This window comes from Arachis hypogaea, chromosome 14 (genome assembly GCF_003086295.3).
Source record: "Arachis hypogaea cultivar Tifrunner chromosome 14, arahy.Tifrunner.gnm2.J5K5, whole genome shotgun sequence".
Classification (NCBI taxonomy): domain Eukaryota; kingdom Viridiplantae; phylum Streptophyta; class Magnoliopsida; order Fabales; family Fabaceae; genus Arachis; species Arachis hypogaea.
In genome coordinates this window covers 142,222,374-142,245,188 of record NC_092049.1, presented here as the reverse complement: position 1 = coordinate 142,245,188, position 22,815 = coordinate 142,222,374, and the positions used below count along the sequence as shown (strand labels likewise).

Sequence of the window (22,815 nt, the reverse complement as noted above, 5' to 3'; positions counted from 1 at the left end):
ACTCATATAATATTTGATATTTCTGCTGCATATATATATATGCATCCAAACTCAAAGTTTGATTCATTTTCCAATCATGCATGGTGACTACAAATTGGTGTAACCCTCGCTCCAATAATATTAGTTCTCCATAAAATATATGTAGCAGGTTTCAATAATGCATGTGATGATGATAGCTAAACCTGTTCGTCGTGTTACATTATTTATGTACTTGATTATGATTTTATCTTATACAAATAGACCAATTTATATATTCAATAAAATTTAGACACCAAAAAAATATATTCAATAAATTTGTTGATTTTTAGTCTATTAAAAATATTTGTATACTAAAATTTAAATTTTAACTTAAATTTTAATAATATAAAAATAAAATATTAGTCTAAAATATTAATTAATATTGATAAAAAATTATTCTATAACATTTTTATATAAATATTATTTTATTTTCATTCTCATAAAAAATTTAATTGGTTGAAAATTAAATAAGAAATAAGTACCACTTTATATATACTTGACTATATTCCCATAGTGATTTATAAGATTTTCGATTTTTTACCATGAAAAATCTAATGTTAGTTGAGAGAAGAAACTCATTATCTTCTCATCAAGTGTTATGGATTTAAATTTTTATCTTTACCAAAAAAAAAAAATTATATTTTGAATCAATTATCTCATTCATCAAAATATTTACAAATTAACAAAATAATTTATACCAAGGAATATTGTATAGGTTAAATTACACAGTTAGTCCTTACATTTTTAGTGAAATTGTAAATTAGTCCCTACTTTAAAAGTTTGTAATTGGGTCTTTAAAGATAATTAAAATTTACAATTTAGTCCATGTTGTTCAAAAAGTGTTTGATTTAACAGAATATTCTCAGCATATTCTCGATTTTAATAGAATATTTTTAGCATATCCTGATAATATTCTATTAAATCAACACTTTTTGACTGACGGGAGTAAATTACAAATTTTAATTCTCTTTAGGAGCTCAATTACAAACTTTTAAAGTGTAAGGACCAATTTGTAATTTAATTGAAAGTGTACGTACCAACTGTGTAATTTAACCTATTGTATAATAATAATAGGTTTAATTACTCTGTTGGTCCCTATGGTTTTGTAAAATTTTCAATTAGGTCTCTATACCTTTTTTTTAATTGAGTTATTGCACCAAATTTTTTTTAATTGGATCCTTACATTTTTTTCTTTTTATTTTGGTCCATGTACTAATTTTTTTTTAGTTGAGTCCCTATAAAATTAAGTCAATTACTACTAAGAGAGATTTAATTGAAAAAAAAAATTGATACAGAAATCCAATTAAAAAATATATAAAAACTTAATTAAAAATTTTACAAAACTATAGAAACCAACAGAATAATTAAACGATAATAATATGAGTTAGGTAAGGCAACCTGACGGAACATTAGTGGAAGGACCGTACCAATAATGAATGAATTAGGCACGTAGTATGGTTGTAATCTTATTAGTGATTATCCTATAAATAAAAGCTAATAAGTGAACCATGCAGAAATAATTTTCTATAAAGCAGGCTCAAACGAATGTGATGAAGTTACAGAACACATGGAATAGAATAGAGACATTATTGCTAGGCAAATAGAACCGTCTCCAGTTGGTAACTATAGTCATATAGGTGAAACTCGAAAGTACGTAACCAACTCCATAACTTTATTATAACTAACCGTCCCCAGTTGATAACTACTTAACCACATGTTTCCATTTTCTTCATAATTTCTAGCATAATCAATTAATCATCATTATTTTGTCTGCAAAGTGGAGTAAAAAGCTGTCTATAAGGCTAAGCTAACATTTAAATGGCTACTAAAATTTGGATCCATTGTGCAATAATAATAATAACAATGCAAGCATACGTGTGCCTATTTCATTCATAAAAAAATTATGTCATGCTTTTCTATATTAATTCCGATAGAGAGACAATAAAAAATTTAAATAATTTGAACAATAGATTGTAAATTTAACTCAATACATATAAAAAATAAAAAATATTTTATAAATTATCTAAATAAAAAAATTTACTTAGTTATTTTAAAAAAACAACTATTTCAAACTCTAATTTATCAAAGCATTTCATTTCAATATCCTCTTCTTTTTCAACTGGCTGTCACTCCCACCTTAATCAATAATCATCTCATTTTACTGTCGTTCCTTAGCTTGCAACACGTCGCCACCGGCATCACTCACTCCTAGTAAAAATAACCATCTATTTAAGGATAAAAATAATAATCTGCATACCAAATGAATTGAATATCTAACATATTTGAATTATATATAACCAAACTCAATCCAATAAAAATAATCATTTACATAAGAATTAAAATAATAATCCGCATACATACTAAAATGATCATCCTAAATTGGCCATTGAAGTAGAATAAGAAGGAGATGAATGAACAGAAGAAGCAACCATGATCAAGCTCACTTAGCCGCGTACGTCCCTCTATGTTGGTCGGATCTGTCGCGGATGGCGACGCTGGGACGGTGAACGCTGTGGGCTGCACGAGAGTCTGCATGGTCGGCGGTAGGTGGGTAGCGAGAAGGAGGCTGTTTGAGGCTAGTGCAGTGCGATCGGACGTTCGCAGAGAGACTGGATGGCGTTGGCTGAAGGCTGGGCGACGGCGGGTGGGTAGCGTGAAGGAAGCTATCCGAGGCTGATGCGGCGCGATCGGACGTCCGCGAAAAGGCTGGGCACACTACAAAAAATTCTGGTAAAAACGGCGGTTTTTTTGGGTATTTACGGCGGTTTGAACCGCCATTATTACCAATAATGGCGGTTTCGTAAAGCGACGTAATTCTGGGCGCCATTCTGGTTATTACGGCGGTTTTTGAATAGGTTAAAACGGCGGTTTGAACCGCCATTATTACCCTGACAGAGTGGCATTTTGGTTGGTTAAAATGACAGTTCAAACCGCCGTTATTTCCAGGGTTAAATGGCGGTTTTTGGATAGGTTAAAACGGCGGTTTGAACCGTCATTATTACCTGACAGAATAGCATTTTGGTTGGTTAAAACGGCATTTTTGAACCGTCATTTTTACCCTGACAGTAGCGTTTTGGTTGGTTAAAATGGCATTTTTGAACCGCCGTTTTACCCTGACAGTGACATTTTTTATCGTTTAAAAAAAAAAATTTTACTGTTATTTTTATCGCGTTAAATAAATAATTTTGTGATTAAAATTTCACAATAGCAAATATATAACTCTTAAACAAAATATTAATACAATATATAATTTTTTATTATTGAAAATCAAAAGTAATAAGTCCTATACAAAACCTTGTCTTACTAAACTTACCAAAATACAAGCATTGCAAATTTGCAATAAACACTAATTAGTCAAATCTACCATCCAGTTCCCTAAACTATGTTAATATCTAATAATGTATTTAAATCATCTAATAAGTGCTGTTTTTACTACTTAGAATATGAATATACAAGACAAGTAGCTTAGCTTAGCTAAGTCATGATGAATAAATTTTGGAGGCCAAAAGTTTCCTTCTTTTGTAATTAACTTTAAAATAAGCCTGCCTTAGTTTCTTGGTCTCTTGTGTGAGTTTCATCCCAGGAACTTGTTCCAACATCTTTGTTTCTTGCTCCATCTTGTAAGGAGAATCTGAGATAGAAAATGACTCAAGTTCAGAAAACGATATATACTAAGTGTATACGTATACAAAAAAGATGAAATACGCTCTAATTATATATGGATATGAAGGACATGTGGAAAGCAGAAAAAAATAATTAAGATATATAGCTTATAAAAATTTTTCCTACTTATAGCGGTTCCTCATTTGTCCTTCATACAGGATTTTTCCTTATAAAAATTTTAATAGATTATAATATATAACTTATGCTATAGTAATAAGACTTATACTATCAAACTTTAGACCATAAACTATGAAGTCTTATGCTTTACAAAATACCAGGACCAGACAGTCTACTTGTGCTTCTGTGCTACGTTCCACACATGACAAATGACACAGTTTTGTCAGAATTTTTTCAAGAAAAAAACAAACTAATAGCTAATGAAATCATATACCTGTTTGAACTCTCCAAGATCAATATACATGTAGTAAGAGTCAGAGAACTCGTCAATTTCTTCTTGTAACTTCTTCCTTGTTACTTCAGATAGGAAGAGGAAGTACCTTTTATAGAAAATATTTAAGGCAACGTATCATCAGAAGAGTTTAACAGGATGTAAAGAAGTTCATATTCAGTCATGAAACTCACTTTGGCTGTAAGGGGACAAGCTTCTTTTGTGAGCAGCAATCTAATATCCAACTGTAGTGAATGATATCACCATGACGTTTTGTAGCTTCAAATTTTAGTAAAGTTTTTTAATTGCTTTCTTATCAAGTTTAGTGACTTTTTTTTGGGTTGAAAAAGTGTAGTGACTTCAAAACACTACTCGTTAAAATCCAACCATTATTAGTAAAGAATCATGGGAAGCTTGAACCGTGCTCCATGTAACCAGTAACTGGACTAGTGGACTAGTGGTAGGTGTAATGTATGATGATATAATTAATTAAACTACTTAACCAAGAGAATTATACTTAGAGAGCTATTGAGACGAAAGCTTTACAAAACTCAGATTCAACTAATCAGGACCACCATTGAAGGGGAAAAAGAAAATAAAGGCTCTGTAAAAGCTTATCCAAATTAGAATTAAGAAAATTTAAGATCAACTAAGATGCACAAAACCAGATAGCAGAAGCTCCACCGAGGACAACAACGATGGCGTTGCTTGTGGTGACGAGGAGATGAGCGGCGGCACAACGAACCCTCAAATCGAAGCCAGAAAACCTAATCAAAGAAGAGCGCTCCTTCGAAGGCAGCAACAACGGCATTGCCGCCAGAGGAGAGCATCGTGGATGAGATCGCAGATCTCATGTTGCGGTGGAGTTTCTTCTTGGTTCTCACATTGTGATGGAGGTTCCATTGAATAGCATAGCCTTTATTAGTGAAATAGAATAGTTTTTTTTTATCAGGGAAGGAGGAGCGAAGTAATGGCGTTTAAAACTGCCAAAATCACCAAAAAGCTACCACTTTCTACAAACGAATTATGGCAGCCGTATAAACCGCCTCACTTTAGGAAAATAACGGCAGTTTTATATAACCGCCATTCTATTAATGCCATTTTATATCTATTTTTTTGTAGTGGCAACGTCGGCTAAAGGTTGGCGGGCGACGGTTGAAGTCTGGGTTCGGACTAGAAAGCGGAAAAATGAAGCGACGGCTGGATTACTCTACAGACCGGAATTCGCGAATGGAAAAGATACCAGATGTAATTGTACCATTTGTGATTTGGTTTAATTTAAAATTTTTATTTTTTCTTTTTTATTCTATTATTTACATTGTTTACTATTCTTATTATCTTTTTATACTTTTTTTTTCTATATTTTAAATGAAAATAATATTGTTGACCCAATTGGTGAACAATGAAAATGTGTATATTAGTGAAAATTTTAAGTTAAGATTAATAATTTGTAAATATTCCTATAAACACTAAAAAATTTCCAGAACTATATCCCTCTAATAGAATATATATATATATATATATATATATATATATATATATATATATATATATATATTTTTTTTTTTTCTGGTTCTCCACAGTATCTCCTAACCCCACAGGACAAGGACTAATCCGTCGCGGTACTGAGCTCCATTTAAGGGTTTGCTGCTGGCCAATGGGTTACTACTGCATGCACAAGGTGGTATTCGAACTTACAACACTTGTTTAAATGGACTAGTGAACTAACCACTAAATCAATCCAACTTGATTTTTTTTTAATATATTTTTGTTGTGTTCAGAGAATAATACAATGAATTGAAGCCACATAAACATAACTTTAGTTTTTGGACAAGAAGCTAGATACGGTTTTTGTTAAAACTTAACAGATCAGTGGTGATGGAAAGGAAAATTGTTTGGACGAGTTTGGGCCAAAGTTTGGACTCAAAATAAATGATCTTAACCGGCTCAATATATAAGCAAAAAAATTCCCCAGGAAACAAAAAATATTATCCACGTAGGAACCAGAAACTCAGTTCCTTTTCTTGATTTCTTCTTCTTCTTGAGACTTCTTCTACTTCTTCTTCTTCTTCTTCTTCCCCTTCCACCATTGTTCCAATTCGAAGCTCAAAACAATGTAACAGAATCAACGTTACATACTCATTTCTTCTCTCTTAGCATTAGTTCATCTTCGCATGCACGATGGATCCACAACTCACACCCCAAACCCTAAACTCCACCAGTTTATTCCTTGCCGCCACAACAGCCACCACTCATTCCGAACAACCACCACATTCACTCTCCCTCACCACCGTTCCTTCCACCGTACCACGCTCCAAGCTCATCCCGAACACTCGCTTCCTCGTCGACGCCTTCCGCCACGCCGACACAGCATTCTCCGTCTCCTACTTCCTCTCTCACTTCCACTCCGATCACTACACCGGTCTCTCCCATTCTTGGTCCCGCGGCATTGTCTTCTGCTCCGCCACCACCGCCTCCCTCCTCCAACGAATCCTCGGAGTCCCCAAACGCTTCCTTGTACCCCTTCCCCTTTGCCAGCCCGTTGAAATCGACGGCGCGGAGGTCACGCTGGTCGACGCGAACCACTGCCCTGGCGCGGTCCAGTTCCTATTCAAGGTCCCAACAAAAGAAGAAGGGAAGAAATTCGAGAGGTATGTTCACACTGGCGATTTCAGGTTTTGTAATTCAATGATTTTGGAGCCTGCAATTCTTGATTTCGTTGGCTGTGATGCTGTGTTCTTGGATACTACTTATTGCAACCCAAAGTTTGTGTTTCCTTCGCAAGAGGAGAGTGTTGATTATGTGGTTAGTGTAGTCGAGAGGGTTATTAGTGATTGTGGTGGTGATGGTAGTGGTGTTTTGTTTCTTGTTGCTACTTATGTTATTGGGAAGGAAAAGATTTTGGTTGAACTTGCACGGAGAGTGAAGAGGAAGGTGCATGTGGATGCTAGGAAAATGGAGGTTTTGAGGGTGCTTGGGTATGGAGAGAGTGGTGTGTTTACCGAGGACAGTTCAGAGAGTAATATTCATGTTGTTGGCTGGAATGTATTGGGGGAGACATGGCCGTATTTTAAGCCAAATTTCGTTAGGATGAAGGAGATTATGATTGAGAGAGGGTACTCCAAGGTTGTGGGATTTGTGCCAACCGGATGGACTTATGAAGTAAAGGGCAATACGTTCGCAGTGAGGTCCAAGGATTCATTTGAGATTCATCTCGTGCCGTATAGCGAGCATTCCAACTACGAGGAGCTCAGGGAGTATGTGAAGTTTTTGAAGCCAAGGGGTGTTGTTCCGACAGTGGGTTTGGATGTTGAGAAAAGCGACAGTAAGCATGCTGAAAAAATGAGGAAGTATTTTGCTGGATTGGTTGATGAGACGGCCAACAAGCATGAATTTCTAAAGGGATTTCACCGTGCCACAGGCGACACAGATTTCTTGGTTGAGAAGGATGTTAATGATGGTCAGAAGCCAGGAAAAAACATGGAGGAAGGAATCAAGCCATCTGAGTTGGATGGTGAGGAAAGTACAACTCCGTATGTTGCTGCTAGTGTGCCCTCTTCTACTGGGGAACCGTGTACAGAAAGTGTTACTTTACTAACTGATGAAGAAAAAGAGAAAATGATTGAAGAACTTGGTAATTGTTTGCCGGCATGGGTCACTCGAAGCCAAATGTTAGAGCTGATCAGCATCTCAGGGAGCAATGTTGTTGAAGCTGCTTCTAATTTTTATGAACGTGAAACTGAATTTCACAAGCAAGCATTTTCTTGTCAAACTTCTTCGGTGTCCAAGTGCAGCTCACTAAATGACATAGATTCTCCTTCAAAAGCTTGCCTGAATTCGAGCAGCACTACCAAAAATAACGATGTTTTTCCAAGCCAGGACTCTACTAAACTAACTATCTTGAAGCATACAGTTTTAAGTCAAGCTTCCTCTGCCAAAAGGAATAAAATTAGTGGAAGTAAGCCAAACAAGAAAGTAAAAGTCAAAGCAAAGTCACAGTCACAATCAAGTGATCCAAAGCAGTCCACCATAACAAAATTCTTCAGCAAAGTATTGCCTGTGAAGCCTAGTGTTGCTCAGTCTGATCGTTCTGAATTGATGATTGGCGTAAGCCCTAAAGTTGAAAATATGTTGCCAGATGATGTTGGAAATCGGTACAAGGATGAGATTGATCAGTTTATGCAAATAATAAATGGGAAAGAGTCATTAAAAGATCATGCCATAACTATAATTGAGAAGGCAAAAGGAGATGTAAATAAGGCATTGGATATATATTACTGTAATTCTGGAAATCTTGGTGAAAAGGAAATTTCAGTTCAAGCAGAGTGTAAAATTGATAGCTCTTTAGAGAAGAATTGTGTGTTACATGAATTGAAAGGCATTCCTGATACCACCGTGAAGAGAATTCATGTAACTCTACCACTTGAGAAATACAATCCTAAAGAGCATGGTTTGTGTTAATTTCTTATCTCTTAATATCTTTGTAAATTGATTATATGTATTCTTTATACTCAAGATCTGTTTCATAAAGTATGTACAAAACTTGAATTAATGAACAGCTTGTTGGAAAGATGGGCAGCCTGCACCATATTTACATCTTGCACGAACCTTCAGCCTTCTGGAGGATGAGAAAGGAAAGATTAAGGCTACTTCAATGTTATGCAATACATTCCGAAGGTTGATACTGATCACACTCATTGTTGCTATGCATCTTTTCTATCCTTTTTGCTTTTTATGGAATAATGAAACAATTTTACCTGTTATGTGCTAATTGAGGAATGTTTTCTACTTGCAATGTTTCTATCACGACAGTTTGCTGGCCCTGTCTCCAGCAGATGTGCTGCCTGCTGTGTACCTATGTACAAACAAAATTGCAGCAGACCATGAAAAGATGGTAGGGTTATTTCCTGTCTTGATGATTTGGCAATTCGTTTAACATCTTCAATTCTTCATTATTAATGAAATTGAAACTTCATCTTGACTCTTGAATAATTTGGAAAACTCAAAAGGATAAAATCCAGTTGTCAGTTTGAAGTCCACTTTACACTTACAACAATAATGACATAACCTTTTCCTATTACTGAATCGTTTATTATCAAGTTGAAGGCCGCTTTACCTTTAAAAGTAGCTCTGGAAAAGTAGACTATTATTTCAGGTTCTGCATCATTTATTTACTTTTTGGTCTTCTATAATGACAATGGGTTTGATAATGAGAATAGGAGTCTACTATGTGGTATGGAGGGATTTGATGCACTAAGAAAGTTCTGTTTGTCATACCATCAATACAGGAACTAAACATTGGTGGAAGTATAGTTACTGCAGCACTTGAAGAGGCATGCGGAACAAATCGATCCAAAATAAGGGAGATGTATAACAAATTTGGCGATCTTGGTTGGATGATTGTTTCTCAATAGTTTTTGGCTGTTTTACTACACCTATTCAGTCTGTGAGGATTTTGAATAATGATGAATATCCTGGGATTATTAAAGGTGATGTTGCTCAAGAGTGTCGTCAAACACAGAGATTGCTTGCACCACCAACACCACTTCTGATTAAGGATGTTTTCTCTGCACTGCAAAAGATAAGGTATTATCAAGTATGTTCTTATTGATGCAGTACTACCTAACCTTTTTATATTTTTGTTCCACATGTTCTTATATAGTGCTAGCCGACCCCACCTAGTGGGATAAGGCTTTGTTGTTGTTGTTGTTATTGATGATGATGATGATAATGTTCTTATATAGTGCTCATCAGTTTACAAACAGGCCATGGAAGCACATCTCGGAAGAAAGACATTATCATTCGTCTCATGTGTTCCTGTCGTGAGAAGGAGATTAAATTTCTTGTTCGGACCTTGGTAAACCTCAGATTATATCTTTTTCTTCTTTCCGTTTCTCCTCCCGCTTTTTTGTGTTTATATGTGTGTTTTGATGCATAGAAATTTAGGAGGTAAGAATTAACCTTGTTTTCTCAGGGCTTGCATGCAGTCCCTGTTCAATCATCTTTAATTTAGCTTCGTGTGTAGGTCAGGAACTTAAGGATTGGGGCAATGCTTAGAACTGTTTTACCTCCATAAGCTCAAGCTGTTGTTATGAATTCTTTCCCTACAATGTGTGTGTGCGCGCGCTTAGAACTGTTTTACGTCCTGTGGCTCAAGCTGTTATGAATTCTTTCCCTACAATGTGTGCGTGTGTGTGTGCTTGCTTTGAACTGAGCTGTTGTTATGAATTCTTTCCCTACAGTGTTTTGATGCATAGAAATTTAGGAGGTAGGAATTAATCTTTTAAGTTTCCTGAGGGCTTGCATGCAGTCCCTGTTCAACCATCTTTAATTTAGCCTCTTGTGTAGGTCAGGAACTTAAGGATTGGGGCAATGCTTAAAACTGTTTTACCTGCCTTGGCTCAAGCTGTTGTTATGAATTCTTTCCCTACAGTACAACAAGAAGGAACTGCAGAGAATTTGAAGGAGAAGTTTCAGGTCCATTCTGCAACCTTTTGCTTTCACCTATGACCTAGTTTTCGACCTGTATTGGAAGTTGATTTATTGGGACTCCGAACGCCATTAATATTTCTTTGGGGTTTGTATTACTGAAATTTTCTCTTAATCGCTACAGGTCCTTTCTGTGGAAATTGTTGAAGCATATAACATAATTCCGAATTTGGTACGCATTTAATTTAATATTGGATGGCCAATCTTGCAATATATACAGATTTTATGATTTAAAGAATATTACTATCATGATCATTAGGTTGTTGTCAACTTAACCTCTTGTGGACTGATACATTGGGAATGGGTCCATTCATGTTCTTAGATGATAAATATGACTATTTGAGCTGTAGTAGAAAACTTAATTTTCATGCAAATGTGTGAATATACTTGGAGCAACATATCCCAAACTTACTTTATCTTGTCAATATTACAAGTGATAAGTAATGCATTCTGTGATATGCAGATTTTTTTGTCATGTTTGAATATCCAATAACTTTAGTGAAATTTCCCTGAATTTCTGCTGCTTCCAATGTTACACATTCATATCGTCATTGTAGGATCTCATAGTTCCATCTCTCATGAACAAAGGAATTGATTTTTCGGTTTCAAGTTTGTCAATGGTTCCTGGAATTCCTATTAAGCCTATGCTTGCAACGTATGTATTATTCCACACATCCAACCTTCTTTGAGTATGATTATATTTTAAGGCTCTTGAATATCAGTAACATCAATAGTACCCACTTACACCCTCCCTGGTTTCCTTTCTCTTTCTTCATAGGATCACCAATGGCATTCCCAAGGCATTGAACCTATTTCAAAATAAGGCATTTACTTGTGAATATAAGTATGCCCTATTCTCTGATCACTTATTTCCTGTAACATTTATTCTGTTCATGTCTCCCTTGACATGTCATTTTAGACAACAATGGACATATGTAAGAGAGTAATCCTTTGAAACACATGGATAATTCACAGTTTTACATCGCTTGTTCAATTGAATTGAATGAAATTCCAGGTATGATGGTCAGCGAGCTCAAATTCACAGATTAATTGATGGATCAATTCGTGTTTTTTCAAGAAATGGAGATGAATCAACATCAAGATTTCCTGATCTTATTGACATAATTAAGGAATCCTGCAAGCCTGTTGCTTCGACTTTCATAATTGATGCTGAAGTAAAAAAGGATATTTTCTACAACAAGTTACTACATTTTTGTACTTGTTAAAAAAGCTAATCTCTCCTAATTTTATGTTTCTGTTTGGTCGTTCCTTTCAGGTTGTTGGTATTGATAGAAAAAATGGATTTAGGATTATGTCTTTCCAGGAGCTATCTTCACGTGGTAAAGGAAGCAAAGATACTCTAGTTACTACAGAGAGCATAAAGGTTGGTAATTTACTTGCTTAAAAGAAACTGAAAAGTGTATATGCCTAAAGCAAAACAGCCTAAACTTCAAAATTTAACTTACCAAGCATAACTATTCTATTCTGTATTACTACATTTTCCCTTATAGCTGTCTTATGAAGGTTTCCCACATACCTCTCTATTATTCTAGTGCTCTGTCAACTCGGTTTCTAGTTGAATTCTCTGGATTTGTTACTGATATCTTCTGTTCACACAGGTGGATATTTGCATATTTGTCTTTGATATCATGTTTGCAAATGGAGAGCAGTAATTAACTCTAACTTACTTTTGTTCAAGTTTATGATAATTGTTGGTAGAAATTTTCTGTCTGTAGTGACACCTGAATACTTTCTGCAGGCTATTGGGTTTTCCTCTTCGCACAAGACGGAAATGTATGCATATGGTTATTTTGCAATCTTGTTAGATTATGTATTATCTGCATTTTCAGATGAGACAAAATGTACTAATACTCATAACTTCATTCTCATCATGACTCTCAAAATCATGTGTGATAGCAATACCAAACCAAATACGACAAGTAGTGGGGTGCTGACCTAAGCCTGGCTAAACCTTGGAAATCTTAATGCCATAATGCCTTCGAATTCCTGCTAGCCATTATCCTACTGCAATAATTTCTTATTTTGGAATTTTACAGATCTAAAGGATTTGTTATGTGATGAAAAACCAGGGTATTTTGAATATGCAAAGGAAATAACAGTGAGTGCTCAGTTTAAGATTACCAGTTTCTAGTTAAATTCATTTAATGTGCTTTATGTATGTATATGAACCCTTCAATTGTAGATTGAAGCAGACAAGGCTTGCGAAACTTGTAAAGACACATTAACCAAGATAAACGCTTTCTTGGAAGATGCTCTTCGTTCTTCCTGTGAAGGAATTATGGTGAAAACATTGGATGTAGATGCTGGTTATTCTCCGTCAAAGCGTTCTGATAAATGGTTAAAGGTCATTATTTTTCCTACAAATTTTTTGAGATAGACAGTGAAAAACAGATATTAGAATTTGTATAATGATTTGAGGCTCCATTTTGTAGGTCAAACGAGATTATGTCGATGGTTTAAATGATACTCTTGATTTGGTGCCAATTGGAGCTTGGCATGGAAATGGAAGGAAGGCCGGATGGTAATTCATCAACTTTCATATTTCTGCTATCTATTTAATAATTTAAGATTCTGTTAAGAAAATTAAAAGTACTTCATCTTACATTAAATTTGTCCGGTCAAGCATAAAAGAGCAGTTAGATGGATCCCCAGGTGTGTTCGTGCATGAATGAAACAAATTCATGGCAACTATGGTAATGATTGAAAGTGATGTGCTATACTGTGTCTGATTTGGAATTTTGGTCCTAATTTCGCAGGTATAGTCCATTTCTCATGGCATGTTATAATCCTGAAACTGAGGAATATCAAAGCGTGTGCCGAGTGATGTCTGGGTTCTCAGATTCGTTTTACATAGAGGTATATATAGCATCATATTTATTATTAACTGCATACCAATAAAACTATAAAGTACCATTTTCAGCTATCCTTTGTTGATGGAAAATTTTCATTGACTTGCAGATGAAAGAATTCTTCTCTGGGGACAAAGTCTTATCCAAAAAGCCGCTGTATTATCGAACAGCAGAGAAGCCCGACATGTGGTTTTGTCCGCAACTTGTTTGGGAGATACGAGGTGCAGAGTTCACGGTGTCCCCTGTTCATCATGCAGCCATCGGTTTAATTCATCTGTCTCGGGGCATCTCAATACGGTTTCCGAGATTTATTAGGCGTGTGTCGGATAGGAACCCAGAAGAGTGTAGTACAGCAGCAGATATTGTTAATTTGTTTCATTCTCAGCCAAGGAAGAAGGATGTCACAGCTGAAGATTGAATGTTGGTTTTGTTTTCTGTGTATAGATGATGGTTCTTGATGTATAGATGATTTCTAGGTTCAGCTTTATAAAATGTGTCAACGTTTAGTTTGTAGAAAGATTCTTAACCAGTAATCTCTTTGCTTTTTGGTATTTTACATAATACTACTATAGTTCATAGGGGTATAACAAATCTCAAATCTCAATTTCCATTTTCATTTTTCAAACTCTTGCATCTCTTTATTTGCATCTCTAATTCAGCAATGGCAACAGTCCAAGTCAACAGCATTTTCTTTCTTTGTAGTGTGTATTTCTCATGCATGTCAATAGAGTTTACAAATAACAAAAAAAGATCTCAAAAATCAATTTGCATAGTTTTTATAAATCATATTTTATGGTCATGCATTAGCAGTCTGAACGTGTGCATGGTAGGACGCCAAGTAGATTCATGCAAAGACAAATGCATAAGGTATAAAGACAATAACAAAGTTTTTATATTTCCATGTTGCTTGAGACATGACTCCAAATTAAACGGAAAACGCGGTTTCACCCATGCACCATAATTTAAGGTTAATTTGTCTATTTAAGCAGAATTTTCTTTTGGATTAACATAAACAAATGGAAGACAATATGGGACTTTTGTGTTTGGATTATACGCAGATCGGTATACAAAGGCAGATTGCAACCACAACGGAAAGGATACAATAAACAAGTCAATTAGACAATGTTTTGGGTAAGTAATAAAATCATATATATAGTCTTCATTTTTTTTCCCCTATATTTTATATACAACAAAAATTGTATTTGTCAAATTCAAACCACTCTCAGCAGGACATCATTTTTGTCATATTTTTCTGATAGTTAAATCAATGTAACTAAAATTACATGCCCTAAAGTAATTAATTCATAATAACATAAATAAACTATAACATTGGATAAGGGTAATGTCTGCATTGTATTTATTCATGGAAACTTAGGGATGGTGCTGGATTATGCAACTTGCTCCCTGTTTGGTTGAGAGCTCTATTCACATATACAGAATCATTTAGTTTAGCATTAAAAATCATTTTAAAAAATTAAAATCTTTAAATTGTTATAGTAAAGAATTCTTTGAATATTTAATATTATATAGTATATATGACACCTTAGCTAAGACTTTAGTCAAAGAAAGCGTGCCTTGTAATTAAAATTCCCAAAATATATTTGTTTATTTGAAGTTTGATGTGGTTTATGTGCCCCCAAGTTCCTTGTATTCTATCTAATTTAAAATTTATGTTATTTTATTATTCATATATTAATTAAGAAATAAAAAAGAACAAAGATAATTACAAAATATTTAGTAAAATACTCTTGTTTAAAATATATTGAACTATATATATAATATCTCTTAAACGATTTTACATGTCAAAGATTCGAATATCACTTTATATATATATAGTAATTCATTAGTCAGCAACAAACTTATAAATAAAATTTTGATTCACAGTAAATTAATTTTTAGCCGGTTAAATTTAGAAAGCCAATTTATATTTTACATGCATAACAATAATAAAAAACCAAACCCATTTTCGAAAGAGTCAACTTGTTTTTAATGATAATTGAGACATAGTTAATAAATTCTATCGATGGATTCATCTTAAACTTAGCTTGAAAATGTTGCTTCCGTACCCTTAATTATTAATCCTAGATTCCCTCTAATGCATGTGTTGAGTACACCAATGCTGTTATACGTATTATTATGTGTTGAATTAATCAAATTAAAACATTTATAATTTTTTTAGCTAAATGGTCTTGGATTCCAAAGACAGGAAAACAACAACACATATATTAATTATCATCACCAAGAAGCATCTATCAAATATTTATTGTCATTAAAACCAACAAGATTACAACAACAGTGTGAATTTGGTTAGTAGTACTATGAAACAGCTGCAAAAATATAATGTACTAGGATAGGTTCAGCTATATATAAATGTGATGCCATTAAAACTATAGAATATACTCCACTACTATATGTTACTACATGTGTTATATACTCATCAATTTGCTGTCACCAGTGGTGTATCATTACCATTATTAGCTGTTATACCCTAAGATCAATAATGTGTTATATAATATATAGAGACTTATAGTATAGTAATTTCCCTAAAGTCCTTAAAAATCTAAGAGGAATGCTTTATTTCCCAAGTAAGAAATAAGTTCCACTTGCAATATAATTGTCTATCAAATTCCTGCATCCCGTGATTTTTGTCTTTTATTCTCTCTCACTTTATTCTCTTTTTCCTGTATGGATAGTCCAAAATAGAAAGTTTTCTATTATTTGCTCGAAAACAAATTAAATTTCATGTAAAACATTCTTACAGCAACTATGTTAGATATATATAAAAAAATTAATTTGGGTTGGTCAAATAACTAGTTCACTCGTCTGCTTAAACAAATATAAAAAATTTGAATTTCGCCATATACATATAAATAAAACTCAGATCTATTGATTAGCTCTTAACCTATTGGACTAAGAGATACCACGTAAATAATATATATATATATATATATATATATATATATATATATATATATATATAAGTTATTAATGTTAACTATCAGAATAAAATAAATATTAAAATATATAATATACATTAAAAATAAATTAAATTATAGATATATTTTTATATAAATATATTGTGTTAATTTTAATGATTTATTTTAATGTGTAAATAAAATAATTCATTTGAGTTAACTTACACCGAAAATCCTAATACCCTATATTTAGTAAAAAATAGTAAAACAACAAGATTTTCGTACATATCTATATATATATATATATATATATATATATGAATGGTAAAAACTAAGGTGCAGTCGACTTTATGTAAAGTTGATAACTGAAAATCGTTAGATGATTTAACTGATTTAATTAAATTTTTATCTAACGGCTTTCGACTATCAACTTCACGTGAAGTCGATTGCACTTGAGTTTTCACTTATATAAATTGTTTATGGTGACTTGAAATCTACATAACCGGCAAATTATTCTATATATAAAAGCTTAAAGGTAACTCTTAACCACATACTAAAACGAATCTTTTCACCAACCTATATTTTATATAAACACAAAAATAATTTAACTAGAACAATGAAGAAAATAGGATGAGAACTTTTACTAATTAAAGAAGATAATATAATTTAGTTGAAATGTTGTCGGTAAATATATATGGCTATATATAATTTTTCAGAAAACAGGCGTGTGTGTATACTATATAGTATATACAATATATATATTCCCTAATGCTCATTAATCTTTTATGACATTTGATGTTTTTGTTTATTTTATACCTAAACTTAAAAAATTGTATTATATATATCCTATTTAATTGAACAGGAAGAGCAAAAAAAGGAGAGTATCATGATAACAAACACATTTTATTTAATTTTCTGAACTTTTTGTATAACATATATAGTTAGTTACCCGTGATCTCATCTCATGTTCCATGCATGCATGTGGTGCGATATTTTAATTTAACTTAATAAATGTATGCTAATATAAATTATATTATCTAAACCTCTATATTAGCTTGTCTTTTACCATATGTGTTTAGAGAAAAGGTGAAGATCACGCCAAGAAGAACCCTGAGGCCATCGAAGACTTTTTTTCTTTTTCTCAATATATTTGCTCATTATTATTATTATTATCACTCATATAATAAAATCCAATAATCATAGAAAATATTGGATATCCAAAAAAGGGTTTAGCTGACACAAATTATTAGAAAATTGTGTTTAGGTAATATTTGTTGAATTCAACATGAATTTAATTTTACTCATGTATATATTTGGTAGAAGTAATTTTTTTTCTTTTTCATCCTTGTAATCACATTGAAAGCGTATAAATATAATATTAATATATATGTTAATACTTATTCTAACTTTTATATTAAGATTATAATTTAATTTTTATATATTATTAATATAAAATAATTTTATACTTGCATCTAATTACGTAATGTTATATCAACAAAAATAATTATTTTTTATATTGATTACATAAATAATTATCTAAAAATATAAATATAATAAATATTTATCTAAAACATTTTATTCAAAAATTTTGTTTGTTACCTATACTTTTCCTTTATTCAATATCAATACATCAAGATTAAACTGTTAATACAATTTGACTTTATTAGCGAATGAAGTTATTTTCATTAATTACATGTTCAATCATAATTTTAGATAATCACATAGGCAACATTAATTTTTTTTTCAGAATCACATTTGATAAAAAAAATGTCTAAATACAAATTACATTGATAAAAATTATTTTTAGTTAGATATATAAATGTATATATTCATTTACAAACATTAATCCAAACACTTTGTATATAATACATTCTAAAACTAACAATTGAAATTCCCTCTCAATTTCCATGGAACAAAATACCTGACATGGATAAGGAAAACAAATAAATAAATAAAAAAAATCCTGAGCTCTATACAACAAATGCAAATTATTAAATAGGAAAAAAAATTAATGAGCATATAAATCTAATTAATAAGATCATAGTTGAAGATGATGAAGAAGGAGAGAAACAAAGCAAAGCAATAGTGTTCCACCAAAACATGTGGAACCAATAGTCCCACAAACTAAACATGTCAATTCAATCAAGTTGTGTAACTCTTTATTATTGTTTCCTTTGATTTTTTGACAATGATAATAATTATCATCAGAAACTGGATAATAGTTCCACCCTTGTTGACATTTGGAACACCTTTCTAGTTTCTCCTTCACCTTCACCATCTCTATCCTCTCCTTAAGAACTTTCAAATTAGCATCCACTATATTTGTAGAACTCCCTGCTCATCATATCATAAAAAAAATAACTAATTAAATCACGTATTAAAAAAAAACTCATTTATTTCTGTTAGAGTATAATCATTAGTGTTATTTTTTCGCATCAGCTTAAACTCTATGTCCGAAAGGTCAAGAGTTCGATCCTTGGAGAACTCCAAAAATAAAAAAATAAAAATAAAAAATCAAGCAAATCCAAAAAGAGAACTTATTCTGTCAAATAATATTCTAAAAATTTGTGATTACCTTCTTCGTGATATTTCTGAACTTTTATTACTCGAAGATTCCGATTCCGATTCCGGTGTGTATTGCATCCCTTGGGATGTGATCTTGATTTTGACAAGAAATTTAATTGAAGTAGAGAAGAAGAAGCCATGCTATACACTTTGGTGAAAAAAAAATTGGTGAGAATGAAGGATAGGGTTTATGCTATTAATGTTGAAAATATAGATAGATACCTTCAATAATATTTGGTTATATATATATATGGTTTTGTTGGTCTTCCTTTAAGTTGATTCTCATATAAGACATGGAACACATGAAGAGGGGTTTTTTTTTTTTTTTTTAATGGTCAACAATTCCAAGCTTTGAGAGAAGAGAATTTGATTTTATTTATAAGAAAATAATAATAATATATTCAAAGGAAGGGATTAATTAATCAATATGGGAAGACTGTGAAGAAAGTTGAAATCGTATTTGTTGAACAGAAAATTTTATTTAGTGCTGCCTTTGGAATCATCCATGCGTGGATTAGTTCAAATAACCGGCGCCTTCTTTGGTTTATTATAAATTATTATAATTAAGAGTTCAACGACTGAACTAAAATTTGGATATCACTTTAATACGGATATTAAAAATGTCTTTTTTTTAAAACGTTTATACATCTCATGTTATTATTGGATATTCTTATTAAATCAGTTAATAATTTATTTTTTATTATAAACCAGAACAAAATCGGTTTATTATAAGAACTATAATAAATTCAATTGTGTGCATTATAATTATTAGACCCGATTTTAATTTTTATCCGATCGAATTATACCATCTAAATCGAATATCTTTAAATTTTTTGATAAAAAGATAATTATATCCATGACTTTTTATTTTTCGGACATTTATATCCCTAAAAATTTAAAAATACAATTAAATCCCTAAAAAAATTGGATTTATTGTTATTGTTATAAAAAATCGATTTTATTCTAATTTATTAAAAAAATTCAAAAATAACCAGTTCATTACTACGTCCAATAATAATGCGACACGTAAATGTCTTTGCACAAAGACGTTTTATGCATCTTTATGAGAGCATCTCCCTTAAAATTTTTCTATTAATATCAGTTAATTTTTTTAATTATTTGTTTAATCTTATATTTTAAATTCTTAATAAATTCTAAATTTTTCAAAAACTGAAGGCTTTTAATTTACAACTAAAAAACGTTGACTAATATTAACTAATATTACAAATTAATTTCCAATACTTAATTATTATAAAAATTATAACTAAGATATTTGTTTATTTTTATTTTTATTGAAAGGTTTTCACTACTAGATAATTAGCTAGTTTTCTCCTTTCTTTTATTGGATGAATAACTGGAATCAACTTAATGATATATATTGGCTCTACTTTTAACAAAAGCTAGCAACAACCAATAATAGAAAAAAAAAGGAAAAAAAAAAAAAAGAGAAGAGGTGCTGTGTCAGATGAATGCATAATATAATGGCTAAAGTAAGAAATAAGAATTAATTAAGAAACATCAAATAATCAATCAAGATGAGTAAGAGCTAAGAATGAACAATCTTTTATGTTAATCAAGGTGATTAACAACTGCACCTATAGCTAGTGCTTGATTATTTATTATTAGAGAGTTTCTTTGACATTTTTTAAGTTAAGGCTTGAGATAAAGATTGAATAAGATGCATTTAGATATCTAACTAGATTTTATGATTATGATTATGATTATTTTATTAGTTTTTTGGTTTGCTACCATCCAATGGATAACTTTGAAAATAAATAAAAATAAACAAACATAATTAAACAAAATGGGTACTTGACTTTTAGCATTGAAGATCTGTGAAGGCCAGCTAGCATGCATAATTCATGTATTATATGAGGCTGCTAATAATAATTAATAACATAAAATTATTGTATTATAGAAGTATCCTACTTCCTTAGGGCCTTATTAGGGGACAATCATCTTTTGAGTTATGAAAGAAGGCATTAACGAGGATAAAAAATAGTGAAAAAATAAATGATATAAGAACTCAATAGATTTAAGATATGTTAAAATTAATAATTTTATTATTAAGACTTAAAAACCTATCAATCATATTATATTTTCTATACTATATGTACTATGTAGCACATTTATCAAAATAAGCAAAACAATAAAAAGAGAACTAACAAATCCAAATTCTAAACTTTTAAATAACCCAAAAAAATTAAGGTGATTACTATGATACATAAAAATGTTTGTCTAATTTATTAAAAAAATTAAAATTAATATTTAATTTTAAAAATATAAAAATAAATAATTATTAAATTTTTAAAATTTATTATAAAAAATAAATTAAATAAAAACTAAACACCAAATTATAAGTACGGTTAAATTCACTAAAAATCAAAGTGCAATGAGTAGGGATGTCAATGGGTTCGGGCCAAGAGATGCCTCTTTGTTTCCCGTTCTCGTCCTGTTTTTCGCCATGGAGAATAATTGTCCCCATCTCCATTCTCTGCGTCTCCGTATTTTCTGCGGGCCCATTTCCCATCTTCCTGTTTTAACATTCATATGGAAATTATAATAAAAAATATAAAAAAAATCAAAAAATAAACTACAAAATATTATTACAAACACACAAACATATCTTATCCAAGATTATAAGTCTAGAAATATAACATAGCAAATTATAGTCCATAAAATTAAATCTTGAACAATAGGGTTAGGGTTTTTCAATGAGTGAAATTATTAAAAGAACCTTTATATTAGAAATAAAGTAAGAGTTATTAAGTAAGTTCAAAAATTCGGGGAATTAGCGGGGATGGGACGGGGATCCTTGCTCGAGTCCCCGCGCCTGTCTCGGAGGAATTTTTTCGCTTCCCATCCCCATCTCCACAAAAAAAATTCTCCACCATTAGAGCCCCATTCGAGGCGATCCCTGCAGAGATCCCCACCTCCGGGAATTTTTGACACCCTTAGCAATGAGGCATTAGAGAAAATATGGAAACGAGAATCTTAAACTTTTTTTTTTCAGAGATTCTTAAACACCAAGGTTTTTTTTTCTTGGGCTGGAACCACAAATTCTTAAAGTTCTAGGACCCTTTGAATAATTTTTCGGAATGTGAAAGCCCTTCCAATTTTTTCTTGGGCCTAGTGGGTTTCATCGAGCCCAAAGTATAGGAAAGTGTGAAGATTAACTATCCCAAAAATATATCTTCTCCAAAAACAATCTATCCCCAAAAATGAAAGAAGAACTAAGTCAAAAATACAAAAACAATTGATCCCCATTTGTTTATGGGCCAAAAATAAAATCCCATTCATATACTTGGGTGATTTTCACTTAAATAATTAAAAATGGCATTACCACATGTGCGTGATTAACAATAATAATATCGAAGTCCAGAAAAATAAAAAAAATAATATAATACTAATGCCCTATACCTTTCTACTATATATGTTTTACAAATTTTTCGTATATTATAGAATTATAGAAATCAAATGAGAAAGAATATAAATAAATCAAATGAGAAAGAAAATAAATATTATTCTACGGTTTTTCGACCTAACAAAAAAGAAATTTAATATGTTAGGATGACGATAAGATAATAAAAGAAATAGATTAACACTAACAAACAATTAATTGTCGATGACAAGATAATCTTTTAACAATCTAATCTAGCAATTAATTTGTGAGTCATACTAATGAGTAATAGCTCAAATGGCATAGTCTTTCCATACTCAATTAAGAGGTTGCGGATTTAAGTTTTTTATCTTTGGTAAAAAAAATAATAATAATAATTTGTGAGTCATTTATTTACCAACTCAAATATCAAATTCCCATTGACGAGTAATTGCAAATGCTTTCCGTCCAAGAAAAGAGCTGGCACACATGATGTTATGATAAGAGCCGAGAATTTTCATACATTTT

The 22,815-nt window shown here is 31.7% G+C and overlaps 1 protein-coding gene and 1 long non-coding RNA gene across 2 annotated transcripts; one reads left to right on the top strand and one right to left on the bottom strand.

The window, feature by feature from the left end:
- Window positions 1-3,252: 3,252 nt before the first annotated feature.
- Window positions 3,253-5,186, bottom strand: LOC112798204 (uncharacterized). Its single transcript, XR_003199945.3, has 3 exons — window positions 4,264-5,186; window positions 4,073-4,178; window positions 3,253-3,649 (listed from the first exon to the last, which is right to left on the bottom strand). It is a non-coding gene; the product is annotated as an uncharacterized lncRNA (long non-coding RNA).
- Window positions 5,187-5,800: 614 nt separating this feature from the next.
- Window positions 5,801-14,053, top strand: LOC112798203 (DNA ligase 6-like). The gene is made up of 19 exons (XM_025841420.2): window positions 5,801-8,519; window positions 8,629-8,746; window positions 8,882-8,963; window positions 9,358-9,460; window positions 9,559-9,655; window positions 9,824-9,926; window positions 10,418-10,546; window positions 10,683-10,730; window positions 11,116-11,213; window positions 11,337-11,402; window positions 11,574-11,733; window positions 11,835-11,942; window positions 12,178-12,227; window positions 12,318-12,352; window positions 12,616-12,677; window positions 12,762-12,923; window positions 13,012-13,100; window positions 13,336-13,435; window positions 13,538-14,053. Exons 1-19 carry the CDS (start codon window positions 6,251-6,253, stop codon window positions 13,844-13,846), a joined length of 4,188 nt encoding a protein of 1,395 aa, XP_025697205.1. The 5' UTR covers window positions 5,801-6,250; the 3' UTR covers window positions 13,847-14,053.
- Window positions 14,054-22,815: the final 8,762 nt, after the last annotated feature.